Source organism: Canis aureus, chromosome 20, assembly GCF_053574225.1.
Source record: "Canis aureus isolate CA01 chromosome 20, VMU_Caureus_v.1.0, whole genome shotgun sequence".
Lineage (NCBI taxonomy): Eukaryota > Metazoa > Chordata > Mammalia > Carnivora > Canidae > Canis > Canis aureus.
The window spans coordinates 7,774,615-7,801,774 of record NC_135630.1 but is presented as its reverse complement, the minus strand read 5'-3'; the positions used below and the strand labels follow the sequence as shown (position 1 = coordinate 7,801,774).

Below are 27,160 nucleotides of genomic sequence, written 5' to 3'. Positions count from 1 at the left end.
GACTCCCCCCTGAGCAGGGAGCCCGATTGGGACTTGATCCCAGGACGCTGAGGTCAGGACCCGAGCTGAAGACAGGGCCTCGACCAGCTGGGCCCCCCAGAAGCCCCCGCTCAGAATCTTCTAATCACTTCACTTAGAGGAACAGAGCTAAGAGGAGGTCGGGTGCCTGGCACCTGAGAGAAAGAAAACTTCTTAAAATCTCTCATCTTAATGTCTTTAAAACACAATCATGATTTAATGATAATTATCAATGTTTTAAAATCCGTAGCGCCGCTTTGGGAACTCCAGGACGAGCCAACGTGGTTAGGAAATACGGATGACATGGACACAGGCATCTGGTTCTATTTTATTAAAAAACAAAACCAAACAAAATTTTGCAATGAAATTTCCTGGAATTCACAATCCTTTTCAAATCTTTATAGTTGCATTTTTTTTTTTTACCTGTACATAAGAACACAACTGCACTTATTTACATTATAGTCTTCTATATAACAAAAATAGCCATGTTGTAGGGTTGGGTGTTTCCAACTATTGTCCCTAATATTTCATCACCAGCCCGGTAAGAGACAGACTGTTTATGCTCTCCAAACACATAGATAATAGAATTAAGCAAAATAAAAGTCCATGTCTCCTAATAGAAGACAGTTGTTATTTTGTTTTGTTTTGTTTTAAACTTCTGTGTATTTCAAGAGAGAGATAAAGTGCTCTGGAAGGAGTAAGGTAGGTGCCTGTGGAGCGGAAAAAGGAAAGAGAAAGAGATTTCTCCCCACAAAACCCCCGAACCAACTACATCTCCTTGACCAACCATTTAAATATACCTGTGACTTTGTACAGAAGATGATGTTTTGGTAAAAAGGCTACATAATCCACTACGAAATTTCTCCGCACTTAAGAGCTAACCAAAGTCTAAATTAAAAGCTACCCGTGCAAATGCCATCAGGGATAATTTTTGTGATCTTTGAGTCATGTGGCAAATAAATCCAGGAAGCCGTCCCATGACCTGACTAGGGAGGGGGACAGGTAAGAGCATGATGGCACCGCCGCGTATGACCTGCAGACGGGCCACAAAGACCTCGTAGAGAAAACAAAGTCAAATTCTACCCGCGACATCATTTGTTATAAGACAAAAGCACACAAATTCATGTTTAGGGAGGAACATAAATCCATCGGATTTCTTTCTTGCTAGCAGGGAAATTAAACTAGAGGTTGATTTATGGTGCCATTTCTGAATATTTTTATAATGATAAATTCTTTGTAGCACTTTTTCTTTTCAGTGAAAATAACAATGTGGTATATACAAAGGGGCTAAAAGAGTTTTTTTTTTTTTTTTGGTTTTCACATTACTGAAATGGCAATTTTTGCTGGTCATGGTCTGCAATCTATAAAAGTGGGTGTCACATATACACTGCTCAGGAGGCTCCCCTGGAAACTAGAATAATCATCCTCCCAGCTCACGAATAGTTTAGAGAACAAGTCCCCTTATTTTTTGGGAAATGAATGGAATGTGACTTTTTCACAAGTACAAAATTGCTTCAAGTTTTCTAAATAGAAGGGGGACACCCTGCTATAAAAATACCAGCTCCCCCCAACCCTCCCCTACCCCTACATCTCTTCCGAGTTATAAAACGGTACAACCATTTTGGATTACTAACGCGAAAGCAGGAAGTAAATGTGTTATTATGTACACGTACAAAACACACCAGTGTGTCACACCATTGACATTCATATGAAAGACGTCTGTTTATTGATCTTCCTTTGTGATTTGACAAGAAGAGAGTGGAGATAAGTCACAAAACACTCGGGCCCCTGCCTTACGATGTTGGGGCCAGAGGCATCTTCTCTGCAAACACAGCCAACAACACGCTTTGACATTTTGCAGAAAGGGCTGCAGGCGGTGAGCTCTTCCGTGGGGCTCTTCTTCAACGCTTCTGAGCTTGTGACACTCCTTCCCCTTTGCATAAATGTGGGCCAAGTTCTCAACTATTGGGGAAACTGTATGAGGACAGGCCAATAACTAGTTGACAGGCCAATAATTAGTTGAGGAAACGGGGACCCTGGTCAAATGACTTGGCTGAAAGAATAACGGCGGTTATTCCAGCAGAGGGCACCCTGCCCCGTGCAGTGACTGCCTAGTGACCACTTAGTACCACGGATGCCACCAAAGGAAGGCCGGCCAGCCTTCCTCAACTGCTCCAGTCTCCATCCCGACGAGCAAGGGTTTGGTATTCTCTTCAAAAGCACGGATACGCCCTAATTAAGAAGCTCTCCTCCACGAACATTCTTTGGCGAGGTAAAAATCTTCACATTCTCAAAGACAACAGTATTCCGAGTTCGATAAAGCACTAGTTTTGCCTCAAACTTTTTGAGGGAAAAGGAGACTAAACACCAGACTTTGAAGATGCTGTGGTACTAAGGCCACAATACATTTTTTTTTTAAGATTGTGGGATTTAGTAAGGTCGATCACCAGCCTGCAAGAGATAAACCCTCTACAGTTCCACCGTTTCATCTGACCAGGCAACGCACCTGCACTTTTATTTATGGGAATATTAGGAAAAAATGAAACTAGTCAATGGAAGAATGCGTGTCCATGTGGATGGTGATCGGTCTTTGGTTTACAGAGCACACGTGGTCCCCACGTTTTCCCTGCGTCTCCAAGCCCTTCAATCCAGTGAGGACGACAGGCCCACAGACCTCTCCGCCAAGCGGTGATCCTGGGGTATCTGGGTGGAGCTGCTTCTCCACAGAAGCTCCCCCGGGCTCCGTACCGACTCGCAGACCTCTCCAGAGACTAGGTTCTTGCCTTATCGTTAGCATCCGGAAACATTTACCAGGTGACCATTGAGCGAATGGCTCTGGAGGAACTGCAAACGTCCATCAATAGTAGCACAAGGATGAAAGGTCTTTGATCACTGAGATTCCTGCAAAAGCCCCTTGACTGAGGCAGGCATAGTTCGCAGGGTGGCAAAGAGAGCCGTGAGCGACCTCACCGAGTTCTTCGCACAACAAGCAGGTTTTGCCATTGATCTCTATGGATCTACATCTAGGACCCGGAGTCACCTCTTTAGTTTTGGGATAATTTCGTGTCATCAAAAGGGTCCAAGTGGAAGTGTGGCTACCAATCTATGGGTTTTTACCAATTACCGTTCCCATTACAAAGGGCCTGGAGCTGTGAGATGGGGAGACAAGCAGGCAAAGAGGAGAGGTAAGTGATGCTGAGAAACTCATTCCAGCTTCTCAGAATTAATTTGTCTTTCAGGCATTCTCAACCTTCTTTGCAACCATGAGTGTTTACCTCATGACTGTTAAACTCCTTCAAACACACATGTGCACCCTCCCACCCCGGCCCCAAAGGCCAGGTGAGCTCTAAGCCTAGGGGATGGGCATTTATTTGGGAAGGGAAGCCATGTTCATACCCTGCCATCCTCTTTCTCACTTCCTGCAGGCTCGTATGAACTGTCATCATCAAATCCACGTCTGTGACACTCAACACTGCCCAAGGAATCTGTGTCCCTCACCTGAGGAGAATGGTTTCTTTGTGTGCCTTTTCCAATCTTAAGGAAGAAGTGGCCTCTTAGATCCCTTACGAAGAGCAAGTTCTTGCGCTAAGAAACTGAGTTAAGGAAGCATGAGCGGACATCGGATATGGTACGACCCCCACATCTTTCTAAGAAGTCCTAACCTTGATGGCCCGGGGTGAACCAGGAAGGTCACAGATGCTCAGAGTAGAAGATAAAAGATCTAGACGGCATTCTGGAACGGTGACTTTGCCATTATTTGCCTAGGAGACTTTTCTGCAAGGAAGCCTGGAAAAAAGGCAACAGCTATCTATAAATTAAATTTTCTGTGATTAAATTAGTGAGAGGAGAAGTGAGAACATGGCTAACTCCATCATGGAGGAAGTTGATTTGCCTTCAGAGTAAACTGGTTTTCCTCATCAGAAGTGCAAATATAGACACTGCCGCACGGTAAGAACAAGAAAGACCTCAACAACCGTAACAGCGGCAATCACAACGGTAAGTCTATAGATCCAGAGCCACCAAGGTTTTTTTGTCCCTAAAGATGGGAAAAGAATGTGTGTAGGTGTAAAGAAGAGACAGTCAGAGAAAGCCAGATACAGACAGAGAGAGAGAGAGAGGAGGGAAAGAGATCTAGGGTAAAGCGTACAAAAATGCTACTGGAAATCGCCGCAGGGGCCTCAGGACCGCGAGGGCCGGGTCCTTGCTTCACAGAGGACGTGACTCTGTATCTCAGATTTTCTGAAACAATCTTCATTTAACGAGATGTCTTTGTTTTCAGTCAGGGCGATGCATTCAGCAGCTAACTAAATGCCATTTATTTTTTACCTCCTGCAAGACTGTTCACCTAAACAAGACTCACGGAGGAGAAGGGACCAATGTCAGGCTACGTGTCACCATTTCTGGCTCTGAAGGTGTGGCGGCCGCCAGGATGACCGCAGGAGCCACCGGGTGTTGTGGTTTTCGACAAAACCCAACCCAGACCCGTGAACGTCCAGAACGAGGGACGTGCTGACAACACAGCACAACACAACAGGGACACCTCTTTGGACAGGGATCCGCCTCCAGGGTTCCCACTGTGACTAGGCGATGTCAGCATCGGTTGATGCCTTGGCCACTATTCCTTTTCTTTCCTCTTCTTAAGCTGTTGTTTTTAAGTCATCTCTGCACCCAACGTGGGGCTCAAACTCGCAGCCCCAAGATCGAGAGGCGCCTGCTGTACGGACGGAGCCCTCCAATCCCAAGGGCGCACCGGCCCTGGGCAAAGACCCTCGGCCAGCCCAGAGGCAGGAGAGCGGCGGCCGGGGGTGAGGTCGCACGACGACAGCCTGGAGCTCTCCTTGGCTCCCGAGTGCCACGTAGCAGTCCAAGCGTTTGTCACGGAAGTGAGGGAGATACTTTTGTCTCAGCAGCGAATCAACATGGTTTTTTGTGACTTAAAATAACAACTGGTCAGAGACGTAACAGCAACACTCACTAATGGACACCAGTGTATGGTTAGAAAGGTCAAGCAGAAATTTCTAAAAGAATGGCCTGAACATCTATTCATTGCAGAACAAACAGATCTTTGGGCCTCTCTTTAGGCAACTTGGGTGGAGTCTAGTTCTCTCTGGAGGTAATTAGGTTTTGACTTTTTTTTTTTTTTTTTTTTTCTTTGAGAGGGTCAGGGAATCTGGTGAGAATGCCGGAGCAGCTCCGGACCTGTGCTGTCGCGCTGGAAGCCACGGGCCACGTGCAGCTGTCGAGACAGAGCAGGAGGCTGGGGCTGCAGCCGGTCCAACGTGAGCCGGGCTGGGAGCGCGGACTCACGGTGGATTTGGAGGACTTAGTACGAAAAAGAATGTGAAGTATTTCATGAATACTTTTCACATGTTGAAACAAAAGGATTAAATATATCATTAGAATCCATTTCAACTGTTCCTTTTTCCTTTTTAAAACACAGCCAAAATAAAAATAAAAATAAAAATTAAAATTAAAACTAAAATAAAAAAAAAACGTAGCCAGCAGAAAATGTAAAGTTTACGTGGGTGACTTGCGTTACATTTCAATCGGATAGCGCTGGTCTGGACACTCACTACGGAAAAATGCACATCTGTAAACATGCCTGAAGTCTGCATATACTTCTAGAGGGTTCCCAGCTCAGAATTTCCTCTTTGGGGTGGGTGAGGAGGTGAACAAGGCTATGGGAGAAGGTTTTTATTTCTCTTAAACTCTTCTATGCTGGTTAACTTTTTTTTTTTTTTTTTTTTTTAGGCTACCAAAGCCATAGTTAAATCCTCCGGAAACAAACCTTTGGTAAATGGAGAGCCTCCAAGGCTCAGGGGTTTTGCAGCACAGCCTCCTTGGGGTAAAGCCACAGGCCTCAGTGCCCTCCGCCCCCCCCCCCCCCCCCCCCCGCCAACCTGGGGCCTCTCGTCATCCACGCAGCATGGGCCTCACCCCATAGGGGTTGCCACTAGCACGGCGTACATACGCAAGCAAGTCCTGCTTTACCTGGTCACTGGCAGGAAGAGGGGACACTCATCAAACTGACAAGTATTCGATCCAAAGGCATTTTCCCTCCCGGGTGTGGGATGCAATCTGTATTTCTCTTGCTCTTGAATCATCCTTCTGATTCCACCTGACGTCCGCGAGTACCGAAGTGCGTTTCAGGCGTTGCTGACTGAAGGAGTCCACGCTGGAACCCTACGCTGACCGAGGGAAGGCAACACTTTGCGATGAAGAAGTCTACGCTGAGGACTGGGGTGTGAAGGTGTCCAGAGATCACAAACTCTGTGACAGACGGTGGGTTTAACACCAGGCTAGACAAAACCACTCCTACTTGGACTTAAACCTTGAAGCATTTGGACACTCAGCCTCACAGGAGCGCAGGGGCCCAGAGGCCATTAGCGTGTTGCCTGTCAAGGAACCGCCTCCCTAGGGCATGAGGGCACGGCCGCTAGAGGGCACGGCCACCTGCAAGCACATGGCTCCCCTGGCAGAGAGCTCGCTAGCGGTCCTCAGGTCAGAAGGGGCCTTGGCCACCATCTCGTTCAACTCCTTCATTTCACAGGTGGAGGCGACGAGGCCCACCAGCCTGTGGCTCGGCCGGGACTCCCGCTTCTCCGTTCAGTGACGTCCTTGCTCCTCCCCGCCCGCCTTTGCACACTGGCCGGGTTCCATTGCAGGAAGTGTCATCCCAGGGGGAGGTGACATTCCCGAGGGTGGTGGTCATTTTCTCTGCCTCGCTGCCCACCCAGGGAGCATCCCACAGGAAACCGTTAAAGGTGCCGAGAAAGGGGCAGCCAGTAGTCTGACATGCTCTCCCTTGACGTACGCCCCGTGTTTCCGAGGCAGCGGGGTCTACGACACAACCGAGCTCTTGTCTTTGGATGAGTCTTAGTGTAGTGAGGTGGCAAGGCCTCGTCGAAGACGTAAGTGAGTCCGCGAGGAAGGCTCTCCGTCTTGGCAACCCACGCGGCCGCACGGCCGTCTCCGGAGGACGGGGGCCTCGTGGTTGTCCGGGGAAGCCACTCGCTGCCTCAGTCATCTCCGCGTCGGGATAGTCTAAGTGTGTTACAAAATCGCCCACTGGAAAAATAGCACATCTCCGTCATAGTTACAAAAAAAGAATAAAAACGTAAGTAGTTTAAAAACGCCGGTGGGTTCAGTATTGATCTGACGCGTCCTCTCCTGTCTGCCCGTCTGTCTCCGCCGGGAGAAGCTTGGTTAGCCAAAGCCCTCGCCGACTTCTGGATCAAATGGTTCATCAAACCGCACGTCCCTCCTCACTCGCTGTCCTCGGTGAGCCCTGGGCAGGGGGCTGCTAAGGAGTCACCTAGGCCTTCCGGGCGGCCTGCCGCGTGTGGGCGGTGGGTGCCAGCTAGGTGCTACCCGGCCCCGCTGTGTCGGGCCCTGGGCTCAAGGAGGACCGGGTCTCCTCTGCAGCCTCCGTCTCCTGCGGAGGCCACTCGTGGAGGAAACAGAAGACTGCTCTGGCCCGGGGGAGACCAAGCTAACAGACACTGCGCTTTGGGGAAGAACACGTGGCTCTGGCCTTAAAGCCAGGCCTGCAGTGCCGGCTACAGTCCTACAGTCGCGACGGCAGCGCCAGTGGCCCGGAGGGGACCTCTGAGTGTGGCATTCCTGTCCAAGACCCGAAGTTCCAGGCACAGTGACGCTTCCTTCTCACGTGGGCTGTCAGCAGGGCCTGGCAAGGGGGGCGGAGGGCTGCGGTGCCCAGGGTGGGCCGCAGGCGCGGCGGGGTCGGCGCCCGGGCTGGGGTCTCCGCAGCCAAGGTGCTTAGGAAGCCCCCGCAGGAGCTCGGGTTCTTCCCGAGGGCCGGCCGGGAGTGGGGCGGGCACCCCCCGGAGCCCCGCGCTTCGGGCCGTGGGTGGCCAGGCCTGGGCGCCCCTGGGTGCCACCCCCCAGGAGGCCGGGCCCATGGAAACGGCTCACGGCCTCTAACCCGAAGCCGCCAAGGAAACCGAACCACATTCCCCGAACGATGAAACAAGACCTGGAAATAGAGGAGGCAAGATGCAGAGGCCTGACCCGTGTCCCCTGTGCGCGTGTCGCGAGCTCCCGAGGCGCCAGCCCACGAGGGCCCGGGGGAAAAGGCGGCCCCGATGGCTGGGCCCGGGAGGTCGTGCAGGCCGCGGGCCCGTCCATTCTCGAGGCACACCTCCCTCCGTCCGCCGGGGCCCCTTCTCCGACGGTCACCGGCTCAGGATTTCGCCTCGTCGCAGTCTGGGTCGGTGGAGAGCTCCACGTCCGACAGCCCGACTTCCATTGCCATGATCAGCGAGATGTCAGAGTCGCTGCTGACAGCCGGCTCCGGCTCGCCTGCGGGGAGACAGCAAAGCTCACCGTGAGCGCCGGCCTCTGCCTCTGGGGCTAGGTCCTTTAATACGCCTGTCTTTAGTTTTGTATTTTTTATTTATTTTTTTACACCTGTCTTTAATAGCATTTCTTTGATGGCCATGAGAAGGTACTAGAGAAATTGGCTGTTTTGTAAAAAAAACAACAAAAAAAAACCCTAATTAGATCCTCATCTCACGCTGTAGTGCAAAATAAATTCTAAATAGGTCAAAAAGCAAGTATAGAAAAGAAACCAATATAGCTAGAAGAAGATGTATCTTAGAAGGCTATATCTAAGCAGGAAAATACTTAATATATCAAAGCAGGGCAAGAAATTCTACGTGGGAAAACAGCTGAGCAATTCACAGGAGAACAGATGGGTAAGTTTGCATGAAATTCAAAAAATATTAAAAACATGAAAAATAAGATCAAAAGGCATACATCAAACTTGTGATATTCGTGCAAATTTCACAAAGGGGCTGTATTTTCAACATACAGCCTTCACATCAGAAAGAAAAACTACCCAGAAAAATGGGCACAGGTTGCTATTAATAGAATTCACAGAGCAGTATCGTATAAATGACCGATAACTATACGGTAAAAATAGCTACTCTTTTTTTTTTTTTTTTTAGGATTTTATTTATGTATTCATGAGACACACACACACATACACACACACACACAGAGGCAGAGACACAGGCAGAGGGAGAAGCAGGCTCCACGCAGGGAGCCCGATGCGGGACTTGATCTTGGGACCCCGGGGTCACAACCTTGGCCGAAGGCAGTGCTAAACCGCTGAGCCACCCGGGCTGCCCAAGCTACTCTCTCTTTTTTTTTTTTTTTTTTAAATAAAATCTTCATTCTTTAAAAAAATGCAATAGTACACTGAGGCAGGTACTTTGGTATACTGCATGTAGCTCTGTGACATTTTCACTCAGTAATTTCATTTATGGGGTGTATCATAGAGAAATAGAGATGCAAAAATATTCATTGAAGCATTATTCATAGCAGAAGACCTCAAGTAACAAAGTCCAACAATATAGAATACTCGAGGAAAGCGTGTTGCTTTTAGAGCACAATCTTCTTGTCCTAGCAATTAAAGTGACATTTCCTTTCTTTTAAAAAATAAATTTATTTATTTATTTATTTTTAAATTCAACATTTAAAATTTTTTTTTATAATAAATTTATTTTTTATTGGTGTTCAATTTGCCAACATACAGAATAACACCCAGTGCTCATCCCGTCAAGTGCCCCTCTCTAAAGGGACATTTCCAAAGAGCTTGCAGTTACATAAAAAAATGCTCACAGCATTCTTTTTTTTTTTTTTCCACAGCATTCTTTTACATGAAAACAAAAGGTGGAATTGGACCCCTGCCCCACACTTGACAACAAAATACATGCTAGGCTGGCGAATACCTGTACCTACACCTGCAGTTGTGACTACACCTGTACTCCGTCTATATCTGTACCTGCACCTATAGCCCGGTTTTAATTGTGCATGTGCACTTCCTTCCCATTTATCCTCTTACCCAGAGCTGTCTGGTACTGTCAACCCCTGACTTTTGGGGAATTTTTTTTGCAAGTTGGGATGGTTTTCCCTTCCCTTATGGCTGCTTTGCGTTTGTTTTCTCCTCAGGGCCACAGCTTGCTTGCTGTTGTGCAGGCTATGCTCAGCACCGCTCCAGAGAAAGCCTTCCCTTTGGAGTCTAGGTAAGCAGTGTCCACTAGATTTGGACAGTGCCCAACCTGCAGAGCTGGACATGGGAGCTCGGCTTTGTTTCTCAGATCCACTAAGTCCTTGGTCCTTCATCCATTTTTTTTTTTTCAGCTGCCCAGCTCTTGTTATTGTCTCTTTTTACCTTTTCCCTGTCCATGTTTGGTCTACACCTTACAAAATCCGTTTGCTACAGTCTTTGTGGGGTTTTAGGAGAGGCTGGAAGTAGTCTCATGTGTTCAATCGACTCGGCACTCTCCTAAATTAGCATCACTTTTGCAATGAGAAGTATATATAATTAAAATGATTTTCATGAGAATTGGGAACCTGTTTTACTTTATGAGACTGTATTCTAGTCTCAGCTATAGTGAGTAACTACACGTGTTGCTCTATGTAAGTCCCTTTCTCCTTTAGGGTTAAAGTTGAATTGTCTATTAAATGATTCTGGGGATGCCTGGGTGGCTCAGTGGTTGAGTGTCTGCCTTCGGCTCAGGGTGTGATCCTGGAGTCCTGGGATCAAGTCCCACATCAGGCTCCCCACAGGGAGCTTGCTTCTCCTTCTGTCTATGTCTCTGCCTTTCTTTGTGTGTCTTTCATGAATAAATAAATAAAACATTAAAGAAAATGATTCTGGACTGGATATCTCAGAGTCCTTTCTAGTTGTTACAGTTTGTACCTGTATATGTTGATGTCAAACTAGCACAGCGCCTCCTACATGCTGGTTTCTCAGCAAATATTCAATAAAATGACCACCGAGGAACAAAGTTGCCTCTTTTTGTGCACAACCCTTCAAATTATTTTTATTTAAAACATTCTTTTATTAATCAAAAGAGGGCTGTGTGTTATATATTTACTTCAAGTATATACCAAATGGGAGAATTCACTACTTTGAGGTGTAGTGAAAGCTGATTATACTTATTCCTGGAGATAAAAAATGAGGGTTATAGTATAGACCTATAATCTCTATTTTTTTTTTTTTTTGCAATGGTTCATGAACTAATTCAGCTCAAGGGCAGCCAACATTTTCAGCTCACAAGTACACTGTACGTCAACCAAGGAGCTCGTCATGGAGTGGTTTTATGACTCATAAATATCTAGGTTTTTTTTTTTTTTTTTTAAAGGCCACCCACATGAAGGGCTGAGTTAAGAGTTCTATAAAGATGCTCCATGTACCTGCGGTGGCAGCTTCTCACCTTTACTCCTGGCTTTTTAAGCCACTGGCCTCAGCAGATTTCATGATTCTCACTGTGGTGTTTTCTAAATTGGAACTTGTGAATCGAAAGACAGAAAGGCCATGGGGACTGATAGGGCTACGCCGCTGAATTCATGATGCTATTTTGGAAACTGTCTCGCCCAGCTCCGGGCAAAGCTGAATTCAAATCAATGAAATCGGATGCTTGCCAAAAAGTGGTTCAATTTTCATGATGTAGCAGTGCCTCAACCCTATCAGCTAATCATTTTCCATTTCAAAACTTAAAAAAAATGATCTGAAAACATTTGAAATTATTATTTTACTCTGTCCTGTGATTTTTTAAAAAAATTATTTATGATAGTCAGAGAGAGAGGCAGAGACACAGGGAGAAGCAGGCTCCATGCACCAGGAGCCCAACGTGGGATTTGATCCTGGGTCTCCAGGGTGCGATCACCCTGGGCCAAAGGCAGGGGCCAAACAGCTGCGCCACCCAGGGATCTCTGTCCTGTGATTTTAATTGAACTTGGCTTGTTCCATAATTTTTAAAAGTGGGGTTTTTATCTTTTCTTTTTTTTTTAATATTTTATTTATTTGACAGAGAAAGAGAGAGCGCGAGTCCACACACAAGCAGGCAGAAGGTGAGGGAAAAGCAGCCTCCTTTTGGGGCGGGGAGCCCGAGGAGGGGCCCAATCCCAGGACCCAGAGATCACGACCTGATCCGAGCAAGGCCTGGCAAATGCTTAACCTACTGAGCCAGCTAGGCTTTATCTTTTAATTAAGGCAGATGTTTTTCTTTGCCGCCACAATAATACAAATGAAACCACTGTCACTAAAACATTTAGAAGGTTCTCTGTAGGTGGTACCAATTGGGGAGTGTAAAGTAGCTATTAACAATATAAAGGTTCACTGAACTGTTACCTCCTTCCCTGCAAAAGCTGATACAAAAGAAAGGCAGAAATAACATTGGCCTTTACTGAGTCCTCACAACACCCCTTTGATGGAGGTATCATGATTCCTGTCTTACAGATGAAAAAAAAATTACTCTCAGTCCATTGGATGCAGTGGTACCATACCCACTTGACATACTTCCTTCTCTTGGTTTTCATGCATTGTAAAGACATCGAGAGGGCTGAAACAGAGAGTCACAGGATCCACTTAATATTTTAAAAGATTGCTCTTGCTGTTACGTGGAGAACAGGTCAGTAGGACAAAGAGGGGAGGGAATCTGGAGGAAGCTATTGCAGCAAAATAGATGAAATGTGATGGTGGCTTGGGGAGATACGGGGACACACCGGAGAAATATTGTAGAAGTAGGTGATCGCTGCGCAAGGGTAGCCAGAGAGGAGAAAGTAGAGGATAACGCCCACATTTCTTGAGCAATACAGGTACCATGTAGTCAGCAAGAAGATGAACTGGTGGGGAGAGATCAAGAGTCTGGTTTCAGGGACATCTGGGTGGCTCAGCGGTTGAGCGTCTGCCTTGGGCTCAGGATGTGACCCCGGGATCCAGGGATAGTGTCCCCCATCGGGCTCCCTGCATGGAGCCTGCTTCTCCCTCTGTCTGTGTCTCTGCCTCTCTCTCTCTGTCTCTCACGAATAAATAAATAAAATCTTAAAAAAAAAAAAAAAAAGAGTCTGGTTTCATGTGCGCCAGGTTGGAGACACCGGTAAGACCTGCGAAAGGAGACGTGGGGTCGGCAGGTAGCTACAGGGATCTGGAGGACAATAAATGATGTGAGAAGCTTCCCAAAGAGATTTGAAACCATAAGAGTGGATGACGTTTCTCTAGGAAAAGATCATAGAGAAAACACGAGGGGCAGAGGTCCCTGGAACACGGAGACCCACGGCCAAAGGGTCCAACTCATGCTGCCAACACGACTTGTTTGGCCCACGCCATGTTTTCTTCTATTTAAAAGTCAGGATATTTTACATACAAACCTAGACTTGAGATTTATCTTGGAAACAGAGATCTCTGGCCGTATATGCCCAATTCCCGGAGCGGAATCCTTGAGGGCAGCAGGAAGGCTGCCCTGCTTAGCTTAGGGCAAAGACGCTCTGGGTCTGCGGCCCTGGTTCATGGTACTTGGCCTGTGTAGATACGTACGTTTAAAACCTCACATTTAAGGAAAGGGTGGAAGAACAGGAGAGGAGGGTGAGCCCCCAAAGAGACTGAAAATGGGCAGAGATCGACTCGTTTCCTTCTTTTCTCTTCAGCATATTCAGGTTTCTCTCCCGTATAGGCCTGGACCCACCATCAGCAATCCATACCCAAAGAGACGAGGTACTGTGAGTACCACCGGTTCGGTTGGGTGGATTTTAAGGCTAACCCCGTCATCCAGTTTGTAGTCTGGAGTGTCTTTACCGCAGCGTTCATGAGCATCTGAGGAGATGGTGGGCAGAAAATACTCCATTTTATTTTATTTTATTTTATTTTATATTTTATTTTATTTTATTTTTTATTTTTTTGTGTTTTTTTTTTTGAAAATACTCCATTTTAGATGGAGCCTTGTAACCTATTGTATTGACCCATAACTACCGCTTTCATACATTTCCACATTTAACTGTAAACAAAATCACTGTGGTTAACCAAAAACATTCTTCGTGTTGGGATGTATTCTATTGGGTCCGTAAATGATTAATAGCTTTGATCTTTCTCTTCCTTCTTTAAAAAACAAAAATTGCCTACAGGCTCGCAGGTTCCCTTTGTGAAATGGGCGTTGCCGTCGTATTTCTGCTGTGGCTGGTGTAAGTGCGCATAGAGCGTGCCTTCCTGAGACCAGAAGACACTGAGATCCGCCTTGCCCGACGTCGGGCCTCCCGGGCCTGCCCCCGTCATTTCCCCGATGACACCACTGTCATCGTTGCCATTTCAGGATCCCGCCACGCTCCCTCAGAAACAGGAGGCCCTTGGCAGACCTCCGTAGCACTGAGAGTGGGTGAGTTCCTCCCGGGCCATGTAGGGCTCAAGTTCTGTATTTTATTAGCTGATAACAATCTCAGCGCAGTATCGAGTCCTTAGTACCTGCCGGGGATCATGCCAAGTGTTTAAACAGATTGTCTAGTCTAATATTCAAAATCAACCCGTGACATAGTATTACGTCCATCTTCAGGTGCTAGAAGTAGAGCTCAGAGAAGTTAAAGACCTCCTGAGCTGACGCTGCAGGGAGGGGTGGGAACTAGAATTCGAACCTAGTCCTGGCTCCGGAGTGCGTGAACTTGACCACATCTACACTTCAGAGGTGAGACCCTTAACCTGAGGATTAGCAGGTGCATCCAGGTACCTACAATCACACGCACGCCTCTATGGCTATGTGGTAAGGGGACTGCTTCCGCTGGATTCTCGCAGAAACCACCAAAAGCTTAACAAGCACCGTCCTCTGAGGAGACTGCGTCCTGGGTGAGCTCGAGGGCTCATTACTGTATGCAGCAAGGGTGCTCGGCTTTCTTTCTGGTGCCTATTTTGGTTTACTTTGTGTTCTACTACCCCCTTTTTTTGTTAGACTTTTTAAAATTAATTTATTCATCATGAGAGACAGAGAGGGACAGAGAGAGATGGGGGGCGGGGCAGAGACACAGGCAGAGGGAGAAGCAGGCCCCATGCAGGGAGCCCGATGTGGGACTCGGTCTCGGGACTCTGGGGTCACGCCCTGGGCCAAAGGCAGGCGCTAAACCGCTGAGCCCCACAGGGATCCCCTGTGTTCTACTACCTTGACATGACACTTTTCATATGAAGTCACCGCTTTCCTACTTAATTGTTTCTTCGTGGTGGTTTTTCAAAGCTAAAGAAGAAGATCATCCTTCCCAGAATGAGGTTTGATATTTCCTGCCTGTCTCTGCTCACAATTAGCAAACACTGTGCTCAGAGGAACCTTCTTCATGTTGGGAGCAAAGTGGTGATGACTAGAACCCCCCAGGTGTCCTGATTCTCCAGGAGGCCTGGCGTTTCATGCCAGGAGCCGCTCTGCATCACATAAAAGCTTTTTTTTTTTTTTTCCCATGAAAAATAAGGTTTCAAAGGAAAGTGGAGCTCTTCCGTCCACTGCTCCCAGCGCGTTTCTTCTTGAAAACAAGACCTCATCTCCAACCACCGCTGTAGACGCAAGAGCACCAGAGGGGAGATGCTCACCGGCCTGGCTGACTTGCAACCTTGTCTTCCCAGGTCTTCTCAGAAGTGAGGTTTTGGGGGGCCGGGGCACCGCCTACGGACTCCCCGTCCCGAGTTAGTCCGACTTTGAGTGGGCAAGCGGGTGTACGGTTGCCCAGGGAGCGCTACACATGGTACAAGTGGACCAGCTCGTCCAAAGTCACGTACCCAGGAAGGGGCAGCAACGGCAAGACATAAAGGTGAACTAAAACAGCCTCTACCTTTAGGTTGAACTCGATCTAGTACAGGAGATCAATCAGACTTGTACCTGCTACGTAAGTTTAATCGAAGGGGATAGATGCTAAACGTAGTATAAATAAAGTGCTAAAGAAACAAAGGGGTGGGGAGAATTTTGCCTCCAACTGGCTCATCCAAAGGGTTCATGAAGTAGGTCACAGGTAACCCAGTGGTGAGGTCTAACTGGTACTGGGAAGGGGGGGATGGCATTCGTTTTAGGCGGACCAGAATGATTAGGTGTCATCAGAGCAAACATCAAGGCACGTGGATTCAACGGTTGCTTAGGTCATGGACGATGACGAGCCCCGTGCCAGACGAATCTCAGAGGGATTTTGCACCCTTCCTGCCCTCTGTGCTCTCTCGTTCACGTTCACAGGGAGCTAGAAGGCTGGGAACTGCATCTCCCAGAATGCTTTCCCAGCTGGCTCCAAGGAGGTGGAGGGAGGGGGAAGAGGGAAGCTACTACACTTCTGGTTCAGGTTGTGGGTTCCAGAAGTGGTGGCAGTGGTTTCAACTGCCAACCGCCCGGAGTGGGGAGAGTGTGGGTTCCCAGTTAGCGTCAGGGCTGGTGGCTTCCCCAAAGAAGTAAGACAGCTCTGGCAACATCAGAAGAGCAGATACACACTCGAGAGCTCTTGGTAACACCCCTGGGTACACTATTTTTTTTTTTTTTTAGTAAATCAACTTTACTGAAGCATGATTTACCTACACTAAATTGCATCTGTTTAAAGTATATAATTTGAGGGCACCTGGCTCAGTCAGTAGAGCCTGTGTGACTCTGGATCTCAGGGTCATGAGTTTGAGCCCATGGTATGCGTGGAGCCTAGTGTACAATGTGATCAGTTCTGATGGATGTGATGGGCGTATGTATCTGTGCAACCACCATTACGATCCTGAGGGTGTTTTGAGATAAAATTTCTGTTTCCTCCCAAAGTGTCCCAATGCCCCTTTATGGTCAATCCTTCCTTCAGTTACTGGCTTCCGGTGACATCTGATCTGTTTTTTTGAAAAAGTTAACTCTTTTTCAGATTTTTTTTCAACACTGGTATAATTGACATTTAGGGCTGGAATTATCCAACCCCAAATGCTGTGCGTGTGTGTGTGCGGGGTTGTCCTGTGAATTGTAGGATGTAGCAGCACCTTGATCTCTACCCACTGAATGCCAGTAGTGTCATCCTCTCCCCCACTGAGACAACCAAAAAAGCCTCCAGACATTGCCTAATGTCACTGGAGAGGCTAAATCACTCCCAGTGAAGAATCGTGGCTCTAATTTAAGGTGCATTTTCTAGAATTTTATATAAATGCCATTTCCTGGCACGGCGCACTCGCTGGCGTCAGGGTTTCCTTCACTCAGTCTACTCATTTTGAGACCCATCCATGATGTTGCATGTATCAATAATTCATTCCTTTTTATTGCTGAATGGTATTCCATTGGATGGATATATCACAGTTTGCTTATCTACTCACAAGGTGACACACATTGCAGTTATTTCCAGGGTTCGGCTATCCGGAATCAAGCTGCTATGAGCATTTGCATGCAAGTCTTTTGGAGGACATACATCTTCATTGCTCTTGAGTAAACACCTAGAAGTGCAGTGTTGGATCCATATGGTAGGTATATGTAAATTATATAAAAAATGGCCAAACTCTGTGTGTGTGTGTGTGTGTCAAAAGACCATAACTCATTAGATTCACCCTCAAAACAATTTTCAAATACACAACATTTTCAAATACACGCTCCTCTCCACTCTAAGTACATTGTTGTGCAACAGATCCCCAGAATCCTCTCTCTCTGGCCCTCTCCATGTGCTCTCTCTCTCTCAAAATAAATAAATATATTTTTTAAAATGCCATTGAGATTTTGGTAGGGACTGAATTGGACCTGCAGATTATTTGGGGTAGTGTCAACACATTACAATATTAAGTCTTCTAATCCATGACTATGGGATATTTTTCCATTTATTTGTGTCTCTTCAATCTCCTTTGGAAATGCTTTTTGCTGTTGTTGTTGTTGGTTTTAGACAGGGAGAAGGACGGTAGGCAGAGGGAGAGAGATAACCTGAAGTAGGCCCCACACTGAGCACAGAGCCCAACATAGGGCTCGATCTCACAACCCTGAGATCATGACCTGAGCTGAAATCAAGAGTCAGGTGCTTAACTAACTGAGTCACCAGGTGCCCCTCTTTGGGCAATATTTTATTTATAGTTTTTAGTATACAAGTCTTTCATCTCCTTAGTTACATTTATTCCTAAATACTGTATTCTTTTTGGTGTTATTGTAAATTAGATTATTTTCTTAATTTCCTCTCAGGTTATTCATCATTAGTGTTATAGAAAAGCAGTTGTTTTTTGTGTGTTGATTTTGTATCTGCAATTTTGCTGAATTTATTTATTAGTGCGGATAGGAATTTTTTTGAATCTTTGGGATTTTTCTACATATTATCACGTCATCTTCACACATAGATCTATGACTTTTTCTTTCCAATGTGGATGCCTTCTACCTTTTTCTTGCCTAACTGCTCAGGCTAGGACTCAGTGCTGTGTTAAATAGAAGTGGTGAGAGTCAGCAAGCATCCTTGTTCTGTTCCTGATCTTAGAGAAAAAGCTTTCAGCTTTTCACCGAGTACGATGTTTGTTGTGGGCTATTCCTATGTGACTTTTAAGACACTGAGGTAATTTCCTTCTATTTCTAGTTTATTGAATGTTTTTTATCATGACTGTGTGTAGAACTCTGTCAAATGCTTTTCCTGAATCAAGATGATCCTGGTATATCACATGTTGAAGATCTAGGATCCATTTTAAGTTAATGTTATATATGGTGTGAGGTAAGGCTTGGCGTTCATTTTCTCCCCAAGATTTTTGTGATCAGCTTCTTGTATTAAATTCCCCTCTTTTTAAATACCTAGAGTGATTGCCATTTTCCTGACTGGCCTCACTGATTACAGTGATGAGGCTGGAAAGGCAGGCTGTACTAAAATGAAGAGGAATTTGAATGCCAGGCTGAAAAGTCATGAACTCCCCCCCACCCCGCCCCACACACATGGATTTTATTATCCTGTGCATAAGAAGTACTTGCTTAAATTGCGGAAAAATAAACAGTCTCAGTATCTTTCTCAACAAAATAGTGATAATAATACTTTTTTTTGTAGACTATGACATTTGGTACATTTATGTATATATACACATACGCACGCATGTGCGTGCACACATACACACGGTGCTCTGCTTCAGCGTGTGTTACACATGCTACGCCAGATGATGCACTGCTAGCATTGTATTTAATAAATTTACTCAGAATCTGCTTTATTCATTTCCCATTTAGATTCTTGGCTTCTTCCTTCTTCACCCATTAACGTGCTGGCAGACAATGGGTACCCTTTCTTTCCCGGTCACCACCCCAGTGTTCTGTTTCCTCAGTGTTATTGGATGTAGGCTGATGCATCAACATTTCATCAAGAGCTCATTCACCATGTGACAACCTCATCCCTACTGCTTGTGTAAGTGTCACCCTGTTACAAGATAGTAACACAAGAGTCAGAGGAAACTAGAGAACAGGGTTCTGATGGAAACAAGAAGTCTGGTTTAAAGGTCAAGCTGCAGAACATGGCAAAGTAGGGAATCTTTCACTTCTCTCTGGAAGGGATGGGGGGGCAGAAGTAGGAACACAGTTTCTTACACATGCCTTATTTATTTATTTATTTACTTACTTACTTATTTAAAAATTTTATGTATTTATTCTTGAGAGACACAGAGAGAGGCAGAGACACAGGCAGAGGGAAAAGCAAGCTCCCCGCAGGGAGCCCAAGGCACCATATTACCTGCCTTTAGGGCTAATCCCTAAGAGTCTCCCCAAACTGCAGGGCTCTGCTTTTTTGCTGAGTTAGGGTTCCTGCTTCCTAAATCAATAATTCCTGGTGTAAGGAGAGAAGGGGGTGGCCCGAGGAGGTCCCTTCCTTCTCCCTCTACGCTTTCCTAGGTGATCCGACATGGGGCTTGATCCCTAGGATCACCACCTTAGCCAAAGGCAGACGCTCAACCACTGAGCCACCCAGGTGCCCCACATACCTTTTTAAAAGAAAGAAGCATTTTCAATAGGGATTCTGCTGAAATGTAAGTCCTCAAGAAGGACCTAAGCAAACAGTAAGGCAATAAACAGTTCAGTGCTAGAGGCTGGACACTGCCAAGAGCATATTTGGGTCTCTGTGTGTGGGCATCATTTTTACATCAATCTGTTCTACTACCAAAATCGATTTAAAGTTTTTACTATGAAAAAAAAAGTTTTAACTATGGTTGTCATTTCTGACCATTCTGACCAACTGCTTCCCCAGAAAGCACATGGAGAAGCCTGCTTATAAAACTTCAAGACTACAAGTCATTTGTTTAGAAGAATCCCTGGTTGCCTCTGCCTCCTCCAACAAATGCTGCATAATTCACCTTTGGCTGGTGCGAGAATAGGTTACGACCTCGTGTTTTGGGGTACAGTGGGAAGACTCAAAGGGGTGGCACAAATAAGCCCTCAAAAACTGCTAGATTCATCTTAGTTAGCTAAAGAGGCCTGGCATTTTGACCGAGAGCATGAGTTGGTATCCCAACAACAAATTACTAAAATTCACAGTAATTGAGATGGATATGCCTTCCTGGAAAACCTAATACATTCTATCTAAAGCACATAATAGCAAGAGCAGTGGTCCAGTCATACATTATAAGATCATAACCTAATCCATTCCTCTGGCTCACAGGATGCCATTTCTAACTCCTTGTGTTTAGAGTAAAAACCAGAATTTTAATCAATATTTGGCCATGCAATGGGAATTCCTTGCCATGAGTTTAGAGTAAAAAAAAACCAAAAGGAGATAGAAATGATGTAATGTGACATAATGATTAGAAAGATATATTTGATTATTCATATGACCAAAATATATTTCTTAGATATATTTGATCTTCATCCACAGTTTCTGAAAACACTTTAGAGCCATAAAGATGAAATGAGTGTCTTATTATTAATGAAGGTGGCTTCTGGACCTCATCAAGGGCAGGAGATCCAACCATATGATCAGAGGGTTGGATCAATCCCACTCCAACCTCCAGGGAGAGGAGAGGGGCTGGAAGGTTCAATCAGCCAATGACTTAGTCATGACGATGTAATGGCGCCTTCATAAAGACCCAAGAGGATGTCGTTTTGGTCCCTTTTTTTCTAAGAACTTCCACACTTGGAGAACCAGAATGCTTCAGGGTCAGGCACCAAGCTCCTTGGGGGAAGAAGCTCCTTTGTTCGAGAACTTGCCATATGCACCTCTTCATGTTGTTGATGAAGCGCAGAGCCAGACATGAGGCTCCATCTCATGACCCTGAAATCACAACCTGGGCCAAAACCAAGAGTCAGATGCTTAACCAACTGTGCTACCCAGGTGCTCCTGTGCTAGCAAATTAGTTGAACCCAAGGAGGAGGTTGTTGGAACCAAAAATCTATAGCTGGTCTATCAGAAGCACAAGGAGACAGCCTGGGCTTATGACTGGCATCAGAAGTGGTTGCGGGGGGCGGGGGGCGGGGGCTGTGGGACTAAACCCTTAACCTGGGGAATCTGATGCTATCTCCACGTAGATGGGGTCACAATTGAGTTGTACTCTCGGACATGCTGCTGGTGTCTCAGAATTGCTTGGCGCTGTACATGGGGGACCTCCATCCCCTCCACCGGACTTGGATCAGGGACCACTAAAGAGGCAAGCTGATCAATCAGTTAAGGGGGCATGACGGGAAAAGCGTATGAGTGGGGGGCTCCATTAAGCTAAGCCAGACATTTGTCCTCCACTCTGGCCCTCGGGGAGAGAAACCACTGCTCTTCTATTCTCTTGGGCCTCCTTTGTTACATAGCCAAGCACATGAAGCCAGAAGAGCTTTAGGGTCTACTTATCACTCACTCTTTCAATCCAGTAAGGTAATGGACAGGAAACACTTAGCCTAGTTTCTGGTTCAGAGAAACCCTTAATAATAAAATGTAGGTTTTCATGGCGGTAACGGAGAAGCTGGAACTGCTGTTCAGGTTGTTTGCAGGTGGATGAATCCATCTCACCCACTTCTAAGTGAGGAGGCACACGAGGAACCCATAGTCATGTGCTTATTACAACGCTTATTATTATGTTGGTGTTGAGACGAGGTGTTCTAACTACTTCTTCTTCTTCTTCTTCTTTTTTTTTTAAAGATTTCATTTATTTATTCATGATAGACACATAGAGAGAGGCAGAGACACAGGCAGAGGGAGAAGCAGGCTCCTCATGGGGAACTCGACATGGGACTCGATCCCAGGACCTCAGGATCACCACCAAAGGCAGACGTTCAACTGCTGAGCCACCCAGGAGTCCCCGTGTTCTAACTTCTTAAACAGCTCCTTCCAACTCTTCATTTCCCCTTTACAAGCACATTCTCAAACTTAAAAAAAGAAAGCCATCCTCCCTTTGGATAAATATACAAATCTTATCCCTCCCCATGACAGTCTTGATGCCTACATCCCCCATTACCTCGCCCTGGAGAATCACTGCCATTTTTCTTGAATCCCTACCTTTTAGGAAGATTTTGTTGAACTCTGAAGTGAGTACCTTTAAAAAATGATTTGCATTTGGGTGTTTTCCAGATATTAAATTAAATCATGAATTTATGGAATGCTTTTCCAGACTCACTATCACTAATCATTGGTTAAAAGGTTGAAGTCCCTAAGTGCTTTATCTGGGTTTGGTACCTCTTTAAAAATCTCCCAGTACCTTGAAGCAGATTTTCTTGGTGGGAGTGAGGGGAATGGGGCTAGATACTAAAAACAAAAAAAGTCACAAAAGCGTAGGGAGGAATACAGTGACCGAGGGTGCTATGCCTCCATCACCGAGCACTGATACTGGTTTCCAAAGTCACCTCCTCAGAGAAGCTGTCCTCTGAGCTAATAGCCCCTGATCACTCTCTGATGACTTATCTGGCCTTATTTTAATTTTATTTTTGATAGTCCTATGCTAATATTCTATTCTATACATTATGTCCTTCTGTCTCGTTCGATATAGTGTCATGTGCATGAGGCCAGAGACATCAGCACCACAAGATTCCCCAGCACAGAAAGAAGAGTCTGGGTTCTACTAGGCTCTGAATAAATATTCACTTCATAAACCATATTATATTTCGGTTTGTCTTTTCAATAAAAGCGAAAACAGCAAAATCACATTTGTTGCCTTTGTACGTCATTTCTAGTTTTATACTCCCAACAAAGCAACCACTGATATGACTTGACAGGACTCTTTACAGTACGTTTTATTTTTTATTTTTTTAAAAAAGATTTCTATTTATTTATTGCAGAGAGACACACAGAGAGGCAGAGACCCAGGCAGAGGGAGAAGCAGGCTCCATGCAGGGGCCCGATGTAAGACTCGATCCCAGGACCCTGCGGGGGGTCACGACCTGGGCCAAAGGCAGATACTCAACCACTGAGCCCCCCAGGGGCTCATCCCTACAGTACATTTTATACAAACATGTATGTGTGTGGTGGTGGGGGTGAGGGAGGGCTCACGTGCCCAGAAATCTATGCAGGTAAGAGATATACCTATGAGTAAGTTAAGTGCTATTTTGTGTAAGTATTAAATTTTTTACACAAATGAAAGCTTGATGTAAATGTTATTTTTCAACTTATTTTTTCTTAATCTTGTTTTTGAGATTTAATCATACTCTATATTTAATTCTGTTTAAGTGCTGCTAACTAGTCCATCTAAAAATATGCTACATTCTATTTGTCCTTTTCTAAAAAGAAAGACGCTTAGATTATTTATAATTTCTATTGTAACAATTCTTCCTTGTATGTATCTTCCAGGACATTTTCCATAAAATGTTAGTTTTCTTTTCCTTTCCTTCTTTTCGGAGTAAGAACACATGGTCACTTTCTTCCCTAGGGAAGAGGTATTTTAAGGAGTTTTATGCAGCTCCTAGGTGCTATCATTCTTTTGGCTTTCAGAAAGTAAACATCAGAAGAACAAAAGAAATGAGGAAGCGTAAATGACCACTTTCAATCGATGGTCCCAAGAAAGAATGAAAGAATTGTTTTAAGCCCTTTTTCACAATTATCACTATCATTATTCTGTCTTCATCGTCACCATCATTTGCTCTACTTTATCAAGTTCTGTGAGACCCCTGAGCTCCTGTGAGAGCCGCTGCCTGAGTCTCAGAAGGGCCGTTTCCCCCAAGGTCTCCCGCAGCGCCTCAGTGGCTGAGCTAGGCCTTGAACCCGGCCTCCTGTTCTTGCCTCGGTGCTGCTGATGGTGCTCGGTGCTCAGTGCTCCATAGCAGTCCAGGGGTCGGCTAGGGACCAGCGGGCGCTGCTGTGGTGCAGGAGGACGGAGGGGAGGACCGAGGCGGGGACAGAGGGGAGGACGGAGGGGAAGACAGAGGGGAAGACGGAGTGGGGGATGGAGGGGAGGAAGGGGGGGTACGGAGTGGGGGATGGAGGGGAGGATGCAGAGGAGGATGGAGGGGAGGATGCAGAGGAGGATGGAGGGGAGGATGCAGAGGAGGGGAGGATGGAGGGGAGGACGGAGGTGAGGACGGAGGGGAGGGCAGAGGTGTGACGGAGAGGAGGATGGAGGGGGGCACGGAGGGGAGGACGGAGAAGGGGATGGAGGGAGGGATGGAGGGGAGGATAGAGGAGAGGACAGAGGGGAGGACGGAGGCAGGGACAGAGAGGATGGAGGGGAGGACATAGAGGAGGATGGAGGGGAGGGTGGAGGTGAGGACGGAGGGGAGGAAGGAGGTGGGGATGGAGGGGGACAGAGAGGAGGATGGAGGGGGGCACGGAGGGGAGGATGGAGGGGAGGACGGAGGGGGGATGGAGGCGGGGACGTAACTGGCACCGAGACAGGGTGGAGCCTCTACCTTCCGGCCTGGCCGCAGCACTCAGTGTAGCCATCTTCAGAGGCAGATGGCTAGTCAGGAGGCTACAGGGTTCCATCTTTGTTGAACCATTCGTGAAACCCGCTCATTTCCTTTGCTCATCTGACCTCTGTTTCCTGATAAGCCCAACAAGACCAAACAGAACAAGCACCCGTAGCCACAGTGAACTTGTCAAATGCCCCTTCCTCAGGTGACAGGAGGGAGGGTGCAGGCCCGGGCTGCACTGGACTCTGTGCCGGGTCCTTTTCACCTCTCATTAGCCCCCGCAAAACCCAAGAGTCTGTCTCTTTACTACATTTGAATCGTCCTATGTTTGTACTGGGTTTGAAAATGGGTTTTGCCAGTAAAAACCCAAATAAAAAGAAGGATGTGGCCAGTTCCAGGCTTCCACACCACAGCCGTTTGCCTCCTGCTAACTTGGTCTCTAGTAAGTAGGGCAGGGGCTCTTGAGTGATTTCCTTGACTTCTGCAGGTTCCTTCCCACTGGGTAGGGTGTGGCCAGAGGTTAGAGGGTCCCGCCGCCCAACAGGAGCCCCCCCCCCCACGTTCTGAAGGGTGCCTGTAATCCACAGTATTCCTGACACCTGATGAACAGGTATTTAAATATTCCACCCATGCATGTTTTTCTTCCCTCTTAACTGGAGCAGACTCTTAGCTCTCAGAGGGCAGGGGTTCATTTCACATAGACACGGCCACACCTCCAGCCCCAGTACTATGCAAATAAATGACATATAATCGTTACCACCTGCATGCATTCAATAAAAGAATGGGAAGATCTGAGCAAATCATGTTGGTTTTTTAAAGGCTAAAAATACTGGGGAAAGAGACTCCTACTCTTTTTATTATTATTATTATTATTATTATTATTATTATTATTATTATTATTTAGGCTCCACGCCCAGTGCGGGGCCCAGCTTGGGGCTTGGACTCATGACCCCGAGACCGAGACCTGAGCTGAGATCAAGAGTCAGATGCCCAAAGGACTGACCCACCCTGGCATCCCAAGACTCCTACTCTCCTAATTTCAGGGCTGCATGGAGAACATTATAGGAGGGCATCAGCAGGACCATTGAATAAGCTAAGAGAAACAAGACCTAGACCACGTGGTAGCCTAGTAGTCACTTACGCGGTAAGTGAGGTAAGAGTTTCATCTATTTATATGGGACAGGAACCTATTCCTGTTCTTCCCGACCCTTCACCTTACTAGGTGGCTCCTAAGAACATTCTCTAGTTTCTTGTTTGTCTTTAATGGTTTCTGAGAAGAGGGCCCACGTATCTGGAATTCTCTGGGGCTGGCATGGGCGGGGGTGTGGCTAAGCCAGAGGCTCCCTAAACTTAAAAATGAAGAGATGAGAAGAATTCAAAAGGTGCCATTTCTAGAGGGGCCATCATGAGTGGCTGAACACACCGATGATGAAGCACAGCCTCAGGAAAATGACGGAAAATCCGGCAATTCTCCAGTATTAAGGATGGAAGATCGAGGACAGAGGGATCTCATCCTAATATCCTTGAATGTGTGTTCAAAAGGCTAAATCCCCTGAAGAAACCCATGGGGAGTCTGTGGGATTTACCATGGGGGCTAAGGTCTTCACATTTCGTGCAGCAACCTGAGAGTGGTCGCTCCCCCTTCCTCTGTAAACTCACGAAGCTACGCAGATCCCTTATGTAGACAGAGCCCTTAGCAGATCTGGCAAATGAGACCTACTTAGAAAAAAACATAGCCCTTGGCAAAGTAGCTTCTACTTTGTACACATCTGTTTTACATCTGTCGGAATCTAAATGTCTTCGGGGGAGGGGCGATTTCATCCTAGTTCAAAACACGCATTAATGGACCTGGTACCGGATGACTGACACTGGGGGAAGTGGCTTTGTTGAACTCATGAAACTGGCTTCTAGGTTGACTTCCGGTGAGGTCGTCTAGGTATTTTCAGAGTACTTTATAATGTCTTACCCCCCAGTTACACTTAGTAAAGATCTTTTCTGATCTTTGCATTACGGAGTCATTTCAACACGTGGCCCATGTGGATTCTGAATCTTGATTTTTTTTTTTTTTTTAAAGGATCACGTTGCTGCTCCTGGGCAGATTACTGATGTCGACGAGTTCCCCTGCCCAGCCCCCTTAGGTTGCTGCATGACGCGTTCATCATTTTGCCACCGTTCCCCAGTAGCACAAAACGAAGGAGCATTTTGAACCTGTATTTCTGAAGGGTCTACAGACACAAGCATAGACAGTGTCCCCCAAGTAAGAGGGGCTCTATCGCTGGATAGAGCTTACCATTTGGGCTTCAATGTTGGTTTTTCTTTTTTCCTGCTTTTCCTGCTTGCAAATAATCTACATGACTACGCCACGGAAAAACAGGTGCCTCACACTATTGTCAAAAGTCTCCTGCAACATGGGATGCTTTGCCAATAATGGCAAATAATGGCGCAGACGGGTTAAAAAGGCATAAATCCCCAAATCACATATAATGCACTCATCTGGTGCTGAGCTGGGTTTCCATGGATACCAAGGGACTGTCTTCAATTTTGGAGACTCACAGAGAGAGTAAACTCCCTCACTCCCCCAGGATTTGCAAGCTTGAAAAAAAGGAGCAAGGGTCCTT

General features: G+C 46.4%; 1 protein-coding gene across 2 annotated transcripts in view; it reads right to left on the bottom strand.

Moving 5' to 3' along the window:
* Nucleotides 1-334: 334 nt before the first annotated feature.
* Nucleotides 335-27,160, bottom strand: part of RNF150 (ring finger protein 150) — a 241,884-nt gene continuing 215,058 nt past the window's right edge. The window contains exons 7-8 of one of the 2 annotated variants that reach the window (XR_013358684.1): nucleotides 6,010-8,340; nucleotides 335-3,167 (exon numbers count right to left, since the gene is read on the bottom strand). Coding sequence is in view for 1 of the 2 variants with exons in the window: in XM_077860935.1 (XP_077717061.1) it covers nucleotides 8,222-8,340 (119 nt within the window). In the remaining variant the exon portion in view is untranslated. Of the gene's footprint in view, nucleotides 3,168-5,906; nucleotides 8,341-27,160 lie in introns of those variants that run through there. The other variant, XM_077860935.1, reaches the window with a different exon arrangement.